Below are 21,917 nucleotides of genomic sequence, written 5' to 3'. Positions count from 1 at the left end.
CCAATAACAGCTAGTTTTCAGTTTTCCCCTCCCCACTCAGACCACTCCCAGACAGTCCTAGCAAAATTCTTGCTTGAGAAATTGCTCTTTGCTAAGAAGCTATTTTTGTTTACTTCATTTTAATAGAAAATCACAGTACGGTACTTATTTGTTACCCAGAAATGATTTAATATTGATATGAAAACGGCTGCATTTGACCTTTAAGAATACCCTGTGTGCCCCTGTTCCCCACCCCATGTTATGTGGACTGTCTCCTGTCTACCCCCCAACTTACTAATATCCAGGCTAGCGGCTGTGTCAGGACTGTAGAGGGCAGCTTTACCCACACAGGGGGTCACACTGTGACCGTCTGCAGTGCCAAGGTCACTCTGCCCCCCTGTAGGGCACACATGCTCCCTGGAGGGCACTGCTAGGGTGAGAGAGAGCACTGATAAGTCAAGGGGGACTGGGGACTACAAACTGACTGTTTTTAATTTACTACCTGGAACCATGCTGATATCTGCACTGACTGTAAAGGTCAGAAGGAACCCAGAATAACCCATGATTGCATGGCAGCTCACAGAGCTCAGAAGAGAATAACACAGCACTGCCTACAAATAATCCTGCAGCAACAGAAATTGTGAAAAATGATGTAGATTATAATTAAATTAACATTTTTGTAGGGGTTTCGTAAGGGAAAATCTAGACTGAAATTTCAAAGTGGAAATTACAAACTTCAGAAGCCATTTTAAACCTTAAATACACTACAAGTTTTACATTTCCTGCTTAGTAGGAAAGTTCTCTTGCAACAGGGTGATCAAATTAAGATCCTACATCTGTACATGTAGAGCAGGATATTAAGCACTACATGCTTCTCTCTCTCACACTGTCCTCCGTGTGTATGTGGAGGCTACTGCAGCAGGAGTTAGCCTAGTGCAGAGTTAATAAGGCAGCTTTCATCAGACTCTGCACTATACTACCCTCCAGAATGATCACACACAGCGGAGCAGTTTCCTCTACTAGGCCTCACAGTGTGTGTGTGTGTGTGTGTGTGTGTGTGTGTGTGTGTGTCGACCCTAATGGTCTGCAGTCTCTAGCATTTCTGTTTTCAGACCTGGTACAATAGGTTAATGGACAGCCAATCAATGACACACACACAAATAACACCTCTAAAAACTTGTGTTTAACAATTCTCACACACACCTCCACCACCACTATTGATTGAGCTTGTTAAGACCTCAGCACATCACATCGTCTTGCTTGCAAACACATATTTCAATTCGCTATTGGTCTCTGTATCGATCCATATGAGTATCCCTTGGCTAAACCGCCCCCACACCAGATATCAAAGTAGACTGGACACTGACCAAAAGCAGAGAGAGAAAACGCATAAATCTCCTTCACTATTACACTTCTCCTCCTTCACTGTTCTCTTACACAACAACGAGAGCTTTGATGCTCAGTCCTCCCACACTCAGTGGGTACTGCCAGTTCTCCGATGGTGTACTAACGAACCAGAGAGAGATCAGATCACCCAGGAATTTAGCCTACATAGTACAACCACTGAGGTTTCTTTCAAAAACGTATTGAAGCTCAGGGGTAACCTACTAGCTTTCCTTTCGTTTATTGTATAATGGATGAGGACTTTATAATAATCATTGACCTGCAGAGAAAGTCCACTGAAATCCAAATTGAATTCATGTTTGCTGAATATAATTACATCATTTCCTGGGAGCAACTGCCAGATCCCCATTTCCCTCATATTAATATAACCTCCCCTGACAGATCCTCATATTAATCTAACCTCCCCTGACAGATCCTCATATGAATCTAACCTCCCCTGACAGATCCTCATATGAATCTAACCTCCCCTGACAGATCCTCACATTAATTTAAGCTCCACTGACAGATCCTCATTACCCTCATATGAATCTAACCTCCCCTGACAGATCCTCATATTAATCTAACCTCCCCTGACAGATCCTCATATTAATCTAACCTCCCCTGACAGATCCTCCAGGGCGTGACAAACTTCTTTAGCCACTTGTCCTTCGGACAAATAGGACAGATTTTTTACTCGTCCGAAAGCTGAAGTCACTTGTCCCAACAACAACAAAGTCCCTAATACCATCCGACAAAGGATGACTGAAAATGAGTGAAGTACATAGGAGGGATCTGTAGGAGGGATCTGAAATAATGTTCTGCGATTGCCCATAGACCACTGTGTCAAACTCGTTCCACGGAGGGCCTAGTTTCTACGGGTTTTCGCTCCTCCCTTGTACTTGATGAATTCAGGTCACTAATTAGTAAAGAACTTCCCTCACCTGGTTGTCTAGGTCTTAATTGAAAGGAAAAACCAAAAACCAGCAGACACTAGGCCCTCCATGGAATGAGTTTGACACCCCTGCCATAGACGATGTTATTGCCCCCTAGTGGCCATCCAAAATAATGTAAAGAAAAATAAAACATGAATAAAGACCGCTACACATTTGGCTGGCATGCCTCCCCTGACAGATCCTCATTACCCTCATTAATATAACCTCCCCTGACAGATCCTCATTACCCTCATTAATATAACCTCCCCTGACAGATCCTCATTACCCTCATTAATATAACCTCCCCTGACAGATCCTCATTACCCTCATTAATATAACCTCCCCTGACAGATCCTCATTACCCTCATTAATATAACCTCCCCTGACAGATCCTCATTACCCTCATTAATATAACCTCCCCTGACAGATCCTCATTACCCTCATTAATATAACCTCCCCTGACAGATCAAAGACAGTTGATATTATAGCCAAGGAGCAGTGATACAGTCACACACACCACAGTCAGGGAGCTCAGCCACAGATTACAAACCACATGGTCTATAAATCTAAACGGCGGTTGAACGATGCTACACACACACACTTTTTTGGGGGAAAAACTGATGCACTATCAACTCACCCTTAACAAGCCTGGGGTGTTAAGCCAAATGCTAAACACAACGAAAACTTCATTAGATGATGAGTTTAAAAACAAACGTGCCGTGGAGACTAACCACCACCAGGCGCTCTTCTGAAGTGTATTAATGAGGGGGATATCACTCCCAGCAGGGTTTACAACTCCTCTTTTAAACCCTTCTGGTCCTAACAACATTCTGTTTACAAAATGAGGCTTTCCTGAAAATGTTTCCACACAGTTGTTTAAGCTGGGCTCTGGATGGTCAGTGCAGGTCTGTGGGGAAAACACAAAACATCAAAACACACACACACACACACACACACACACACACACACACACACACACACACACACACACACACACACACACACACACACACACACACACACACACCCACCCTAAGGTTTCCTTTAACCATTATAGGGTAGAGAGCTGCCATTCCCCTGAGGAAGAATACAGGCTTATATTTACCACAGGCAGGGCAGGGACAGGCTGGGGAGAGGGGATCTCAGATTTCCATCTGTCTATCTCTGGGTGGGTTTCAATTCGCACTGAGATTACAACGGCCACCGCCCACCCTCCTCTTTTCCCTCCCACAGAACAGAAGCACTTCTCTTCCTTCTCCTCTCTCTCCAACAGTGTGCCATCCCTTCCTCTCTCTCTCTTTCATATTCCCCTTGTTGCTATGGAAACGTATCCAAACAGCTCTTCGGGGCCTGAGAGTGTGTGTGTGTGTGTGTTGTGATCTGTGGCCGCCTGAGTTTGCGCCCCTCCCACTTCTAACGGAACAAATCCTGTCAGAGAGGAGCACTAGCAAGTAGAGAAGGGACAAAAAAACGAACTGTAGTTGAAATTCCCCTTCACATCCACATGCCACAACACAGCAATTCAACTGTATCCTTCAATGGGATGGCTGACATTTTCAGAAGAGTATAATCAGCCTAAGGGGAGCCATGTTTTATAAGTTCAGCCTGAATGGGGTCAACAACACCACCTCTGACACAGACACACCATCATCCAGCTGCTGCCATTCAACCATCCCCTTGACCAGTGATGCAAGCACTGTCTGAAGCTAGCAACCATGCTGCTACTCACAAAGACACACACACACACACACACAAACAGGCGTGGACACAAGCCCACATTGCCCCACAACACACACCAGACGTCCTAAACAACTGTGAGTGCAGCATGGCCAACAGCAGCAACTGGCACTCCTTCTCCACACATGCCTTTAACCTTCCTTGTTACCTCCACTACATCCCTTCCACCCAGCCTTACCCCCAGGCTGATCACATCACTATAATCACTAGTCCTAATATTACCCTAGATCACCTTCCACCCAGCCTTACCCCCAGGCTGATCACATCACTATAATCACTAGTCCTAATATTACCCTAGATCACCTTCCACCCAGCCTTACACCCAGGCTGATCACATCACTATAATCACTAGTCCTAATATTACCCTAGATCACCTTCCACCCAGCCTTACCCCCAGGCTGATCACATCACTATAATCACTAGTCCTAATATTACCCTAGATCACCTTCCACCCAGCCTTACCCCCAGGCTGATCACATCACTATAATCACTAGTCCTAATTTTACCCTAGATCACCTTCCACCCAGCCTTATCCCCAGGCTGATCACATCACTATAATCACTAGTCCTAATATTACCCTAGATCACCTTCCACCCAGCATTATCCCCAGGCTGATCACATCACTATAATCACTGGTCCTAATATTACCCTAGATCACCTTCCACCCAGCATTATCCCCAGGCTGATCACATCACTATAATCACTAGTCCTAATATTACCCTAGATCACCTTCCACCCAGCCTTACTCCCAGGCTGATAACATCATTATAACCACTGGTCCTAATATTACCCTAGATCACCTTCCACCCAGCCTTACCCCCAGGCTGATCACATCACTATAATCACTAGTCCTAATATTACCCTAGATCACCTTCCACCCAGCATTATCCCCAGGCTGATCACATCACTATAATCACTGGTCCTAATATTACCCTAGATCACCTTCCACCCAGCATTATCCCCAGGCTGATCACATCACTATAATCACTACTCCTAATATTACTCTAGATCACCTTCCACCCAGCCTTACCCCCAGGCTGATAACATCATTATAACCACTGGTCCTAATATTACCCTAGATCACCTTCCACCCAGCCTTACCCACAGGCTGATCACATCACTATAATCACTAGTCCTAATATTACCCTAGATCACCTTCCACCCAGCCTTACCCCCAGGCTGATCACATCACTATAATCACTAGTCCTAATATTACCCTAGATCACCTTCCACCCAGCATTATCCCCAGGCTGATCACATCACTATAATCACTGGTCCTAATATTACCCTAGATCACCTTCCACCCAGCATTATCCCCAGGCTGATCACATCACTATAATCACTACTCCTAATATTACCCTAGATCACCTTCCACCCAGCCTTACCCCCAGGCTGATAACATCATTATAACCACTGGTCCTAATATTACCCTAGATCACCTTCCACCCAGCCTTACCCACAGGCTGATCACATCACTATAATCACTAGTCCTAATATTACCCTAGATCACCTTCCACCCAGCCTTACCCCCAGGCTGATAACATCACTATAACCACTGGTCCTAATATTACCCTAGATCAGTTTAAGTGACTATGAGAGCTACAATACTAACGTCAACCAGGGGACCCACTGACCCAGATACACAGACTGGTCATAAAATATGAAGGGGCCCATTGAAGAGACACGCTATTGCACTCTCAGGCTAGGGTCCGTGTGTGTCTAGAATCCCATCCATCAGGTGCTGTTTATTTGAAAGGGGCAGGCAGGCAGAACTCTACTACACTGCTAGGTGCCAGGTGTGTGTGTGTGTGTGTGTGTGTGTGTGTGTGTGTGTGTGTGTACTCTGCTGTGATTGACTCTTGTACATGAAAATGTCTAACCCAAGAGCTGACTTTCCCTCTTTCTTTTACCCTCTCACTCCCTCCCTCTCATGCAGACACACATTCACTTTCCCCTCACACTAACATGTTAAAAATATGGCATAGGAGAGAAAATCAGGCACTGGGCAGAAAATGATGAGGATGCTCTTTTATTCAAATCAAAACATATCCATGATGGCAGCATTTCTCCTTCTCTGAGAAGAAGTAACTAACCTGTCAGTGTACCACAGTCTGCAGCTCTGCTTTAGGCTAGGTCAATCACTGGAAGAGAGACCCCATTTACATGTTGTTACAACACTACCGTTGAGCTGATATACAGTGCATTCGGAAAGTATTCAGACCCCTTCACTTTTCCACATTTTGTTACGTTACCTTATTTTAAAATTGATCAAATTATAATTTTTCTCAGCAATCTAAACACAATATCCCATAATGACAAAGCAAAAATACCTTATTTACGTACGTTTTCGGACCCCTTGCTATGAGACTCGAAAAGCTCAGGTGCATCCTGTTTCCATTGATCATCCTTGAGATGTTTCTACAAGTTGTTTCGGGTCCACCCATGGTAAATTCAATTGATTGGAAATTATTTGGTAAGGCACACACCTGTCTATATAAAGGTCCCACAGTTGACAGTGCATGTCAAAGCAAAAACCAAGCCATGGGGTCAAAGGAATTGTCCGTAGAGCTCCGAGACAGGATTGTGTCGAGGCACAGATCTGGGGAAGGGTACCAAAAACTGTCTGCAGCATTGAAGGTCCTTAAGAACACAGTGGCCTCCAATATTCTTAAATGGAAGAAGTTTGGAACCACCAAGACTCTTCCTAAAGCTGGCCACCCTGCCAAACTGAGCAATCAGGGGAGAAGGACCTTGGACAGGGAGGTGACCAAGAACCCGATGGTCACTCTGACAGAGCTCAAGAGTTCCTCTGTGGAGATGGGAAAACTTTCCAGAAAGACAACCATCTCTGCAGCACTCCACCAAATCAGGCCTTTATGGTAGAGTAGCTACTCCTCAGTAAAAGGTACATGACAGCCCGCATGGAATTTGCCAAAAGGCACCTAAAGGACCTTTCAGACAATGAGAAATAAGATTATCTGGTCTGATGAAACCAAGATTTAACACTTTGGCCTGAATGCCAAGCGTCACGTCTGGAGGAAACCAGGCACCGTTCATCACCTGACCAATACCATCCCTACAGTGAAGCACGGTGGTGGCAGCATCATGCTGTGGGGATGTTTTTCAGCGGCAGGAACTGGGAGACTAGTCAGGATCGAGGGAAAGATGAACGGAGCAAAGTACAGAGAGATCCTTGATGAAAACCTGCTCCAGAGCGCTCAGGACCTCAGACTGGGGCGAAGGTTCACCTTCCAACAGGACAAAGACCCCAAGCACACAGCCAAGACAACGCAGGAGTGGCTTCGGGACAAGTCTCTGAATGTCCTTGAGTGCCCCAGCCAGAGCCCAGACTTGAACCCGATCGAACATCTCTGGAGAGACCTGAAAATAGCTGTGCAGCGAAGCTCCCCATCCAACCTGACAAAGCTTGAGAGGATCTGCAGAGAAGAATGGGAGAAACTCCCCAAATACAGGTGTGCCAAGCATGTAGCGTCATACCCATACACAAAAATGTATGCACGCATGACTGTAAGTCGCTTTGGATAAAAGCGTCTGCTAAATGGCATATTATTATTATTATTATTATACCGAAGAAGACTCAAGGCTGTAATCGCTGCCAAAGGTGCTTCAACAAAGTACTGAATAAATGGTCTGAATACTTATGTATACATATATATACCAGTTTTTGCTTTGTCATTATGGGGTATTGTGTGTAGCTTGATGAGGGGAAAAAACAATTTAATCAATTTTTGAATAAGGCTGTAACATAACAAAATGTGGAAAAAGTGAATGGGTCTGAATCCTTTCTGAAAGCACTGTATATGGATTCTCTAATATATGGAGTAAAAAAAAAAGTTGTATATATACAGTACCAGTCAAATGTTATAGAACACCTACTCATTCAAGGGTTTTTCTTTCTTTTTACTATTTTCTACATTGTAGAACAATAGTGAAGACATCAAAACTATGAAATAACACATATGGAATCATGTAGTAACCATAAAAAGTGACAGCTTTGCACACTCTTGGCATTCTCTCAACCAGCTTCATGAGGTAGTTACCTGGAATGCATTTCAATTAACAGGTGTGCCTTCTTAAAAGTTGATTTGTGGAATTTCTTTCCTTCTTAATGGGTTTGAGACAATCAGTTGTGTTGTGACAAGGTAGGGCGGTATACAGTGGCTTGCGAAAGTATTCGCCCCCCTTGGCATTTTTCCTATTTTGTTGCCTTACAATCTGGAATTAAAATTTATTTTGGGGGGGGTTGTATCATTTGATTTACACAACATGCCTACCATGTTGAAGACCATGCAAAATATTGTTTATTGTGAAACAAACAAGAAATATGACAAAAAAACAGAAAACTTGAGCGTGCATAACTATTCCCCCCCCAAAGTCAATACTTAGTAGAGCCACCTTTTGCAGAAATTACAGCTGCAAGTCTCTTGGGGTATGTCTCTATAAGCTTGACACATCTAGCCACTGGGATTTTTGCCCATGCCTCAAGGCAAAACTGCTCCAGCTTCTTCAAGTTTGATGGGTTCCGCTGGTGTACAGCAATCTTTAAGTCATACCACAGATTCTCAATTGGATTGAGGTCTGGGCTTTGACTAGGCCATTCCAAGACATTATAATGTTTCCCCTTAAACCACTTGAGTGTTGCTTTAGCAGTATGCTTAGGGTCATTGTCCTGCTGGAAGGTGAACCTCCGTTCCAGTCTTAAATCTCTGGAAGACTGAAACAGGTTTCCCTCAAGAATTTCCCTGTATTTAGCGCCATCCATCATTCCTTCAATTCTGACCAAATTCCCAGTCCCTGCCGATGAAAAATATCCCCACAGCATGATGCTGCCACCACCATGCTTCACTCTGGGGATGGTGTTCTCGGGGTGATGAGAGGTGTTGGGTTTGCGCCAGACATAGCATTTTGCTTGATGGCCAAAAAGCTCAATTTTAGTCTCATCTGACCAGAGTACCTTCTTCCATATGTTTGGGGAGTCTCCCACATGCCTTTTGGCGAACACCAAACGTGTATTTTTTTTCTTTAAGCAATGACTTTTTTTCTGGCCACTCTTCCGTAAAGCCCAGCTCTGTGGCGTGTACGGCTTAAAGTGGTCCTATGGACAGATACTCCAATCTCCGCTGTGGAGCTTTGCAGGGCCTTCAGGGTTTTCTTTGGTCTCTTTGTTGCCTCTCTGATTAATGCCCCCCTTACCTGGTCCGTGAGTCTTTAAAAAATAAAATAAAAATTACACCTTTTTTTTTTTTTTTCACTTCACCAATTTAGACTATTTTGTGTATGTCCATTACACGAAATCCAAATAAAAATAAATTTAAATTACAGGTTGTAATGCAACAAAATAGGAAAAACGCCAAGGGGGATGAATACTTTTGCAAGGCACTGTACAGAAGATAGCCCTATTTGGTAAAAGACCAAGTCCATATTATGGCAAGAACAGCTCAAATAAGCAAAGAGAAATGAAAGTCCATCATTACTTTAAGACATGAAGGTCAGTCAATATGGACAATTTCAAGAACTTTGAAAGTTTCTTCAAGTGCAGTCGCAAAAAACCATCAAGCGCTATGATGAAACTGGCTCTCATGAGGACCGCCACAGGAATGGAAGACCCAGAGCTACCTCTGCTGCAGAGGATAAGTTCATTAGAGTTACCAGCCTCATAAATTGCAGCCCAAATAAATGCTTCAGAGTTCAAGTAACAGACACATCTCAACATCAACTGTTCAGAGGGGACTGTGTGAATCAGGCCTTCATGATCGAATTGCTGCAAAGAAACCACAACTAAAGGACCAATAAAAATAAGAGACTTGCTTGGGCCAAGAAACACGATCAATGGACATTAGACCAGTGGAAATGTGTCCTTTGGTCTGGAGTCCAAATTGGAGATTTTTGGTTCCAACCGCCGTGTCTTTGTGAGACGCGGTGTGAGTGAACGGATGATCTCTGCATGTGTATTTCCCACGGTAAAGCAAGGAGGAGGAGGTATTATGGTGTGGGGGTGCTTTGCTGGTGACACTGTCTGTGATTTATTTAGAATTCAAGGCACACTTAACCAGCATGGCTACCACAGCATTCTGCAGAGATACGCCATCCCATCTGGTTTGGGCTTAGTGGGACTATCATTTGCTTTTCAACAGGACAATGACCCAACACACCTCCAGGCTGTGTAAAGGCTATTTTACCAAGAAGGAGAGTGATGGAGTCAGATGACCTGGACTACACAATCCCCCGACCTCAACCCAATTGAGATGGTTTGGGATGAGTCGGACCGCAGAGCGAAGGAAAAGCAGCCAACAAGTGCTCAGCGTATGTGGGAACTCCTTCAAGACTGTTGGAAAAGCATTCCAGGTGAAGCTGGTTGAGAGAATGCCAAGAGTGTGCAAAGCTGTCATCAAGGCAAAGGGTGGCTATTTGAAGAATCTCAAATCTCAAATATATTTTGATTTTTTGTAACACTTTTTTGGTTACTACATGATTCCATATGTGTTATTTCATAGTTTTGATGTCTTCACTATTATTCTACAATGTAGAAAATAGTAAAAAAATAAAGAACAACCCGAGTAGGTGTGTCCAAACTTTTGACTGGTACTGTATGTATGTATATATAAAAGATGAATGTATGACTGATTAGTATCTTGTTACTACATTTCCCAGCATATTCCAGGAGGACAGAGTAGCTTGGGTGGTACCATAGAATTAAAAACAACAATTTAATGCATCTCTATGGCTAGTGCAGCTTCTTTTCTCACTAGTGGTAACACTCCGGAATCCTCCACTGACAGCAGTAGATCAATAGTCTAAAGCCAGGAAATAGCTGAGAGGCTGGGAGAGAGCATGGAGACCTCCCCTTACAAGGGCAGACACTGTACAGGCTTTACATCCATCAGTGAAGCCATTATCCTTTCAGCTAATGATTATGGTGTTTGTACCAATGGGATTACACTGGTAATTAACCCTTGGTTGGTGGGCTGTAGCATGGTGGCCTCTGCTGGGTCGTACTGATTAGGTCCCAAATGATAGACAACGGACTGAAACAGGGAGGGTCTACTTGAACTTGTCCAATAAAAAACCTTGTCCTTTGCTAAACGTTTTGCTACAGTGTTGCCTAATGAATGCGACCCTGGCTTCCTGCTCCTGTTCACTCAGGCTAGGTTTGTTCCCCTCACTGTGGGGCTTCTAAAGGCCTCTCAGATTTGTGGATGTGATTGGTTGGGCTTTCATTCCTCCCTCTCTTTCTCCATCTTGTCTCCAGTCTTTTGAGTTCTGACAACAGATGGCCCAACGGTTGCTGTCACCTAACCCTGTCCCTCTCAGCGCTACCCTCTCCCCCTTCAGCAAGAGGCCACACACACACACACACGCTGACCTATACACAGTACAGTGTGACAGCTCTCAAACTGATAGGCTGATATTTCTGATGCCTAGCTACAGTATATGACTCAACTGCCTTCTGTCAGTTTGTTCTGCCATTTAAAAAACAACAGCTCAACGAGGCAAAGTCAACAACATTTTGTTAGTTCAACTAATTCAATAAGTGAAGTATTAGCCTACATTACTCTTTCATGTACAAGAAAAAGAGACTCTTTACCGAATCCTCAGATCAGTGCCACCAAGCATTTATATGGTTGATCAACTCTCTCACCGGACCATGGAGACACATGGTCTTGTTCCAGTCTTCCATGCTAGGCCTACCTGTCACATTCCAATGGTGTGTGTGTGTGTGACTGAGAACCCAGAGCCTTTTCCTTTAAATCAGTCTCCGCCTCACCCCACACCCGACCTGGGACCGGTACGGCGCCACAACAGACTTTCCCATGATCAGAAGAAGTGGTAGTAGCAGGGCCGTTAGAATTTGAACAATGAATTGTGATTCTATTGGGTAGGGCACGGGCATGGCTGTGGGAGAGCTTTCAATGCAGGGAAAGTGTTGGTTGGTTATTATATTTTTTCATTTGGGATTGCCTTATACCTTCACAGTGAAGGGAGTCAAGTGGGCTCCACAGGTTATGAAGAGGTTAAATTTAGCAATTATGTGACATGGAGAAACGATTACCAGCCGAAGCCCTTAAGGACTGGATCATAGACTAAATCTGTCTTGTGAGAGAGAGCACTGCTCACCTGCAGCAAATTCTACTGCGGTAAGGAAGCCCTTTCTCTACTGCAATGCACACACACACACACACACACCCACCCCGGCACTCCATCCTCTTCTACATGCCTGTGAGAACAGTGAGATATTAAAAGTAATTCCAGGGGTTGTATGTAAATGTCATCTAGTTGTCATGCAAGCCAGGCCTTGAAGGACAGCCTGTGGTCTGGGCCTAGTCCAACTCAGGGAGAGGAGAGGACTAAACATGTCCGCTGACTGAAGGGCTTTTCTATAGGAATGTCCTTAGCATTTTTCAAAGGAGAGCGAGGGTAGAGTATGGTAGCCAGTCTAATGGGAGTGGTTGTGTTAGAACATGCTCCCGTACATTTATGAGTGTGTTACACTGTTATTCTCTCTCTCTCAACAAGAAGCACAACATAATTTCACCTCTTAAAGCCCCAACTTCCAGCACTGCCATTTTCCCCCCCATTTCTTTCCCGAAGCGTCAAAAGTGAAAGCGCAAAAAAACTAAAACATTCTAACTTCCCACACACACACACACACACACACAAACAAATTACCTGCATATTCAGTGACAACCACACCTGCGAGCACTTTCATGCCCAGGCCCCAGAGATGATGGGCTGAAGAAAGAGAGAGTTCAGAACAACAGGGAGGGGCTGATGATAGAGCAACTATGCAAAATGTACTGTACTAGGGCTGCACGATATGGGCAAATACATCGAACTGTGATTTAGATCAAAAGAATTAGGTGAACTGTTGGAATCATAGAAATAAAATGTGTTTTCCGATTATATATTTTTTACAATATAATCTTTGAGAACTAACAATTACCAAAATAAAAGCTAAAACAGGAAGTATTGAAAATTCCCAAAACAATTAATTTAGCAGTAAAAATGCATAGAAATGCAGGAAATTAGTTTTAAAATTGCCACATTTATCTCAGCTCCATGGAGAAATTTGAAGAATTGCAGGAAATTGTCTTAAAAATGCAAAAGATATGCTACACCACCTAGATTGGGGGGGGCCTTTAAAATGTACCTTAAAATTCAGCTGCGCTGAAGTCTGACTGCGCCCATTACCATGACCCCTGCCACGCCCCCTGCCACGCCCACCACCTAAACCCCTTTTTTATCCAGAAGAAACTCTGCACAACATGAAAAGTTTCTTCCTTGAACATTCAATGGGAGGGAGAGAACATGTGTGACTAACATGAGACATACTGTCCCATGAGAGGAAACACCAAGCTAAGCAAGTGATAGTTAGCTTCTCCGTTCACACAGTCCAAACTAAGATTAATATATAGGGCTATGCTACCATTTTCAGTGTGTTGTTCCCCCATAACACATAGCCATACACACAGAAACGCTGAACCGCAAGTGCGAACACACTGACTGATTCATCGGGCTGAATCACCGAAACCACAACCACAACGGTTGTTCTCGTGAGCAACTCTGGAACTCATCAGCAAGAATGCACCAAGATCTTCAATGTATCAACTGTCGAGGATAAATATTTTGTATCAAGACTGCAACAATTTAGCTAGAAATACAAGCCAACTTTAAAGTAGATGTTTACAATTTCAACATTCTCTCCTCACTCCAACTCATTGCAACGGTTGCTAAATCTATTCTCGAATGTACTTCAAAGATATTTTTACTCAAGTCTGATCAAAGACAATCAATTCAGTAAGATTTCTGATTGCAACACAAACTCATTCAGGACTCCTAATGGTGCTTTACCCTTGGAGAGAGATGTCAAACACTGAAATATGGGAGGTGAATGAGAAACAACCTCAGGATAATTCAAGGTAGCAGAACTCTTTCATTCTCGGCGGCTGCGGTAATGACTTGACTGATCTGACAGAGGCTATGACTGTAGTCGGTGGACATAATCACATTAGGGCGACGGGATTCAATAACAAATACAATTTTTATGTGAGTCAAGGAGGAATAGCTAACTTGTGTAGAAAGGAAAGATTGATGATAACCCTCGCCACACATCTGGAGGCCATCTGAATATGGAAAGCGCAACAGAGGAACAGATAAGCTCCCCCTGAACCTTTGATAAGACACAGTATGAAACCTCTGGTCTGTTCTACAGAGGAACCGGATATGTGGTCAACTATACCATTTCAATTAAAGTAAATACAGCAAATAAATACTCATGCAATTGTTCCATTCACACACCCTGAATTGTCTAGAATGGACATGAAATTAACCTGATGAAATTATTCTGAAATGGTCCATGAAATGGTCAGTAGATGCCAGTCAGTAGTGTAACGGTCAGTAGCACAGTCAGCATTCTCACCTGAGGGAGTAGGTATATCCTGTGTTCTCTGGAGCACACTGTGGAGGGGTGTATGTGTGTAGGCGAGAAAAATCCATGGTCATTCTCCGATCAGACTGCAAGAGTCAGGGTGGAAGGGAGAGAGGGCTCTTTAGGCCATGGCACGACAGATGAGGCATTATCATTCTAACACACCAGCAAAGGCATGCATTACACACACGCACACACACACACACTGAATGGTTCAGCTTGTCTCTCGACACTAGCAATGTTTAGATCCAGTAACAAGTTGATTTACTTTCCCTCAGAGCAATAGCATAGTCCTACAAACACTCACTAGTTAGCATACAAACAAACTATTCCACACACGTAACCCACATACTACACCTCTCGGGTGAATATTATACAATCTCTCTCTGTGCCTCCACAGCACAATCCCACATTAGACCCAATCTACTTGGCTTCACTCCAAGAAAACCTAGGCAGCAGTAGCTGCTCTGGAGAGTCCCAGAGCCCAGGCAGGCAGGTAGACATGTGAGTAATGAGAACAGTTAACATTATAATATCCCCTAGCACACAATAATACAGCCCTGCTCTGCTCTGTTCTGCGGAATAGACTTGGCCAACCTCCTTCCCCTGCATTACGGCTGCGGCCTGTTGACGACGAGCGCTTCGGAAGGCAGGCAGCAGGGTTAGGTAATGAATGGAACTCCTCTTCTCTTTCTGTAGTTCAGCAGCTGTGGGCTGACGGGGACCAGTGGAGACAGGACAGAAGACAATGGGAGTCTCTCTCAGGCAAGGCAACCAGCCAAAATACCAGACTGACTCCCTCTCAGGCACGGCACCCCGCCCAATACCAGACTGACTGGGGAAAACAGGCTCTCTCCCTTCAGAGAGTAGCACATGCAGAGGTGGAGCTATAGGCCCAACCCTGGTAATGGCCGGGATACACCTGGCCAGGTAGATGCCTGGGGCCTGTTCAAGAGGGTGGGGTGCAAATAACATTACAGAATGTTTGTGTAGGAGAGGAGTATACATAATTGTCTGTCATATAGAATAAGGAGGGAATTTTGCCAGTTCTATACATTAGCCTACATTTCTGTCTGCAACATTGTGAGCCCTGCACACTCCCAGACTCAACTCCAGGAAGATGGCAAGCGTGGGACACAGTAATCTATAAGGTACTCAATGGAACATGACCCCGTGAGAGGTCAGGAGAGCGCTAACATGAAACCTATTTAAACCCTCAGAGTCAAATATATAGTAACCTAACAGGTACTATAGAGGGTACATGACAGGGATGTATTTGGTTGTGGTGATTAGTTTAGTCTATTCAAAACAGAGGGAAATCAATAAATTGAGCTGAAACACTAATGTATTGATTTTAACTATGGGTCTACAACATACAACATCTAGCCTTGAAGTAGACTCAAACAGCAAGCTTGCGTCTCAAATATGCACAGAATTCAATGGTTACACAATTCAGCGGGTTGGTTTGAATGACTCAGCTTCCGCTGATAAGTTACAGTTCCTACCCACGTCATAACTTCCTACAACAAACCCTGAGCCATGCTGATACTACAGTAGCTAAGGAAGCACCCCTGCAACCTGGTTAAGGTTATATACTATTATAGAGGTTGTACTAAATAAGAGGGAGCACTATAGAGGGAACAGATGGTATTCCCCAAAATCTGCCAAATCAGAGGGACTACTGCCTGGTAATCTTAACCACAGGTCAAATCTACTTGTAAATACAAAGGCCCAAAACAGAGATAAATAATCATGAAAACCCATGTAGAGATGTTAATTCTCCTGGATTAGTTGGTTTGATTGGTGGCCTGTTTTTGGCAATCCTTCAGGATGCAGAAGTTACTGGACTTTCCAAGTTCAGGAAAATAACTATATAAGCCCTCCTCCTGTGTGTTCAAAGCTGAATTATTTTGAGATTGCAGAGCTGAGGTGGGAACCAACTTCAGAAACATGTTTCACCCACCATCCAATGTATCACAACCACCATAAAAGAGCAATTTGTCATCCTCCATTTTTGCTTTTACAAGCCATCATCCCAGGGGTCATGGCTAGAAAGGATTCAGCTTTTGTCAAATTCACATCAAAAGTAGATTATTATTTTCATTTTAGCTAACCTAATTATTTTTCTAACCTTAACCTAATTATCCTAACATGCTACATTAATTATCCTAATCTGCTGCATAAATTCTCCTAACCTGCTACAAAAAGTAATATCTGACAAAACCTGTATCCTTTCTCGTCAAAACCCTTCCCAGGTTTAGCTCGTATAATCTTGCAAAGGGCACGACTTATGAACTTATAGTTGAGAGACAGGCTGAACACAAACAGCACAGGCACACTCACTATCCCAGGCTCGCTCCCTCTCTCTCTCTCACACACACACACACACACACTATAGAGCAGGGTTTCCCAAACTCGGTCCTGGCACCCCCGGGTGCACGTTTTGTTTTTTTGCCATAGCACTACACAGCTGATTCAAATAACCAACTCATAATCAAGCTTTGATTATTTGAATCAGCTGCGTAGTGCTAGGGCAAAAACCAAAACATGCGGGGGAAACCCTCTTATAGAGAACCACAGTATGAGTCATAATACCCATAAAACCTAGTGGTCAAACAGGGAAATGGTTCCAATAGTTTAGATAAAAGTCACCTTGTCCAAGAGAGATTTACTTGGTTATCAAAATGGCATGCCAGGGTAAGCCTACATGAAACACAGCCCTTATTTAAATAAAATAAAAAAATAAAATTATTTTAAGTGTTTCTAAAATCCCCTATGGGAAAAATGTATGGTAGAAAAAACGATTGGCACCATGTCCCTGTTTGACCACTAGGTTTTATGGGTATTATGATATCTCCACCGTGGGGCTCTATAGAAACCTTTCTCAAATTGCATGTTTTTTTGTAAACTGTCTCCTTTTCACAGAACAGTAGGTGACACGCTAGGTAAAAATAATGATATCGAATTGTTGATTCTGCACAAGTCGTGTTTTCGATATTTCAAAATGTGTACTTCCATTTCAATGTGTGCAATTGGAGCAGCAAAAGTCTAATTTCCAAATATGAATGCATGTCCGAGTGACCTATAAACTCCGTGAAAGTCTAGTATTGCCTAATGCTAATTTTAGACGGCAATATTTAGACAACGCAGACACTGACATTAATGTTGCGTTTATAACATACATATCAAATGTAGGCTCTCATTGTGCAGATACTGAGGGTAATATAAAGCAAACGTATTGAACCTAAGGTCGCAGTTAACCTATGTGAAACAATGAATCAGGCCCGAGGTTCTGTTCGCTGTCAAAACATAATTCTGGATAAAGGAGCCAGAGAAGCACTAACGTTACAAACTGGAAAATAAAATGCGCGTTAATTTCTAATAAATTCTATTTTATGGCTACAAATATATTTAAAAAAACTGAAGATAAAACGATATAATTCTAATAATATCGTGTGTAACTTCTACTTGCCCATCAGATAAGAGTCCATATATGTTATTCTTAAGAGCGTAATCCAGTTGAAAAAGATCCACACATTTCTGTCTTGGAAGATGCGCTAACTTCACACCGCATCTCGAGGCGTTTATTCCAGGTATGGAACGGTCGGGGTGCGTTCGATGATCCTAACCCAGATACCAGATACCAGAACAATATTTATCCGTGAACATACACAAAAGTTTGCAAGTTGAAAATGTGTGTGTGTACGTAATTCTCAGTCACTACAAGCAGAATTCCAAAATGGCTTCCCAGACGTAACAAAGCCAGAAGGATCGCAGCAGAGTTGTTCCTCTCTCTCCCAGACCCGCTATTGTCAGTCATGGCGCACACTGAATCTATTTGAGTAAAATGAAATTGCTGCATCCCACCCTCCACTACTGTAACTTCTCCCATCGGATGAGAGTTGAACTGGGAGTTGTGATCCAAGTATTATAGATATACTGATAAGCTAAAGCGTAATACTGAATATTATTTAGTATAAAATAAAATCAAAATCACAGAGTAAAAATACTAGAGGTACAGAATACACAAAAAATAAAGCACGTTTTTTGTCTCAGGACTAAAGATCTCATTAACTACATGACTAGGGCTCTTATACAAAACTAGAAATAATCTATAACTGGACAGTATAATGCAATCTGGGAGACTACTGCTACTGCACATTCAATGTATCATTTGCACAACACGTTCTACTCATTCAGATACATGTTCATAACACATTCATGATCCATCAACTGTTTTTTTCCATCACCTCTCCAGGACAGAACTCCTACATCTGAGGATAACTATTCATGTAAATGGTTGACCACAGGACAGAGAGTAGTGTTTTCTCTGTGAGGTCAAAAACATTCATGTTGGGCCAAACTCAAGTCCTAACCAATGCAAGTGAATTCATATAATAATATGCCATTTAGCAGACGCTTTTATCCAAAGCGACTTACAGTCATGCGTGCATACATTTTTGTGTTTGGGTGGTCCCAGGGATCGAACCCACTACCTTGGCGTTACAAGCGCCGTGCTCTACCAGCTGAGCTACAGAGGACCACATGCATCCATGACGGCGTAGTGTGTTACTAATGGTTTTCATGCATACATACATACATACATACAGTGGGGAGAACAAGTATTTGATACACTGCCGATTTTGCAGGTTTTCCTACTTACAAAGCATGTAGAGGTCTGTAATTTTTATCATAGGTACACTTCAACTGTGAGAGACGGAATCTAAAACAAATATCCTGAAAATCACATTGTATGATTTTTAAGTAATTAATTTGCATTTTATTGCATGACATAAGTATTTGATCACCTACCAACCAGTAAGAATTCCGGCTCTCACAGACCTGTTAGTTTTTCTTTAAGAAGCCCTCCTGTTCTCCACTCATTACCTGTATTAACTGCACCTGTTTGAACTCGTTACCTGTATAAAAGACACCTGTCCACACACTCAATCAAACAGACTCCATCCTCTCCACAATGGCCAAGACCAGAGAGCTGTGTAAGGACATCAGGGATAAAATTGTAGACCTGCACAAGGCTGGGATGGGCTACAGGACAATAGGCAAGCAGCTTGGTGAGAAGGCAACAATTGTTGGCGCAATTATTAGAAAATGGAAGAAGTTCAAGATGACGGTCAATCAACCTCGGTCTGGGGCTCCATGCAAGATCTCACCTCGTGGGGCATCAATGATCATGAGGAAGGTGAGGGATCAGCCCAGAACTACACGGCAGGACCTGGTCAATGACCTGAAGAGAGCTGGGACCACAGTCTCAAAGAAAACCATTAGTAACACACTACGCCGTCATGGATTAAAATCCTGCAGCGCACGCAAGGTCCCCCTGCTCAAGCCAGCGCATGTCCAGGCCCGTCTGAAGTTTGCCAATGACCATCTGGATGATCCAGAAGAGGAATGGGATAAGGTAATGTGGTCTGATGAGACAAAAATAGAGCTTTTTGGTCTAAACTCCACTCGCCGTGTTTGGAGGAAGAAGAAGGTGGAGTCCAACCCCAAGAACACCATCCCAACCGTGAAGCATGGAGGTGGAAACATAATTCTTTGGGGATGCTTTTCTGCAAAGGGGACAGGACGACTGCACCGTATTGAGTGGAGGATGGATGGGGCCATGTATCGCGAGATCTTGGCCAACAACCTCCTTCCCTCAGTAAGAGCATTGAAGATGGGTCGTGGCTGGGTCTTCCAGCATGACAACGACCCGAAACACACAGCCAGGGCAACTAAGGAGAGGCTCCGTAAGAAGCATCTCAAGGAGTGGCCTAGCCAGTCTCCAGACCTGAACCCAATAGAACATCTTTGGAGGGAGCTGAAAGTCAGTATTGCCCAGCGACAGCCCTGAAACCTGAAGGATCTGGAGAAGGTCTGTATGGAGGAGTGGGCCAAAATCCCTGCTGCAGTGTGTGCACACCTGGTCAAGACCTACAGGAAACGTATGATCTCTGTAATTGCAAACAAAGGTTTCTGTACCAAATATTAAGTTCTGCTTTTCTGATGTATCAAATACTTATGTCATGCAATAAAATGCAAATTAATTACTTAAAAATCATACAATGTTATTTTCTGGATTTTTGTTTTAGATTCCGTCTCTCACAGTTGAAGTGTACCTATGATAAAAATTACAGACCTCTACATGCTTTGTAAGTAGGAAAACCTGCAAAATCGGCAGTGTATCAAATACTTGTTCTCCCCACTGTACAGACAGACAGTGAAATCAGTTACAGTACTGCTTCTAAATTGATATAATATTTCAAATAAGGGTTTAATAATCCTAAAACACTGAACTCAATGAAGTCTACCAACACATCATTTTCACTGATGGCCTGTTTTTACACAGATTACAACCCAAATATCAAATCCAGATAAGCTGAGAAATTGAGCCTCATCAATAATTAATTTGGCCTCCAAGGAACCTCTTGAATCAAGATTTAGAAAATAGTCACGAGACCAATACAACAGGATATATGCAACAGGGCAGTGGCACATTACATGCAGCCAAGTCTACATGTCCATGCCATGAAAGTGGTCCAGCATCAGTCTCCTCCAACTTCATAGGACTACTGCGCTACCTACTGTCTGTGATATTGTACTACATGGTGATGTACCCTGTCACCCAAGACGTTTGAACCAATCACAGGGCCTTGGAAGATTGACAGGGGAAGCGAAAGGTGTCATCTCTGGTGTCTAGTTGGACATAGAGGCAGTGTGGTTTAGGGATAACATTCCAGGAGTGGTTGACGCACGTCCCTTGAATCGAATGATAGATGGAAAGAAGGAGCAAAGCCTATCAGTTTTACTGTCCTTTGATGAAGCGCTTCTCCCAACTTATGTAAAACTTGGATATGTGAGATATGCAGTGAGACCACATGTACAGAAGCCGCTGCAGTGTTACAAATGTAAAAACTTTGGACACGTGTTTGTCGAAGGAATAAATATGTCGTAGATGAAGAGTCAGATGAAGCATGTTGCTGTAATTGTGATGGGAATCACTGTAAGGATGAAGGAGGTCGCAGTAGCTAGGATCAGTGCTATCTAACAGGTCTCCTATGTGGAGGCAGTGAAAATAGCTGATAGAGATGAGATGGTAGTGGATGTCCCACAGTCTGCAGTGAATGCCGTGCAGGAGAAGGATCCCGACACACTAACAGTGAAGAAGGTGGACTTTGTTGCGTTAATAGCGCAAGTGATACATTGCACTAGTCAAACTAATTTTAAAAATCGAAGAAGTTAGAAATCATTGTGAAGGCGGCAAATAGATTTCTGGATCTCCAGGACTTTACAGCAGAAATGTTACAAGGAATTCTGAATGAAGAGGTTCCCCCCTCCCAGGTTCCTGAGCCTGTGTAGGGATCTGAATAGACATTTAAATCTGACTGAAAGAGTACAGTTTTTGGTTTTTGTTCGAAATTCTGGGTTAGTTATTAAGA

At 43.2% G+C, this 21,917-nt stretch overlaps 1 protein-coding gene across 6 annotated transcripts in view; it reads right to left on the bottom strand.

Moving 5' to 3' along the window:
* LOC121551281 (SUN domain-containing protein 1) overlaps positions 1-21,917 on the bottom strand; it is a 46,158-nt gene that overhangs the window by 23,359 nt on the left and 882 nt on the right. For 3 of the 6 annotated variants that reach the window (XM_045210935.1, XM_045210936.1, XM_045210939.1), the window contains exons 1-2: positions 15,076-15,241; positions 14,470-14,564 (exon numbers count right to left, since the gene is read on the bottom strand). The exons of 1 other annotated variant lie outside the window; for it this stretch is intronic. In XM_045210935.1, coding sequence (XP_045066870.1) covers positions 14,470-14,564; positions 15,076-15,090 — 110 coding nt within the window. In that variant the 5' untranslated portion in view covers positions 15,091-15,241. Of the gene's footprint in view, positions 1-14,469; positions 14,565-15,075; positions 15,242-17,950; positions 18,310-21,917 lie in introns of those variants that run through there. 2 more of the 6 variants (XM_045210941.1, XM_045210940.1) reach the window with 2 other exon arrangements.

Source organism: Coregonus clupeaformis, chromosome 35 (genome assembly GCF_020615455.1).
Source record: "Coregonus clupeaformis isolate EN_2021a chromosome 35, ASM2061545v1, whole genome shotgun sequence".
NCBI classification, from domain to species: Eukaryota; Metazoa; Chordata; class Actinopteri; order Salmoniformes; family Salmonidae; genus Coregonus; species Coregonus clupeaformis.
This window is presented reverse-complemented; position numbering and strand designations above follow the sequence as displayed.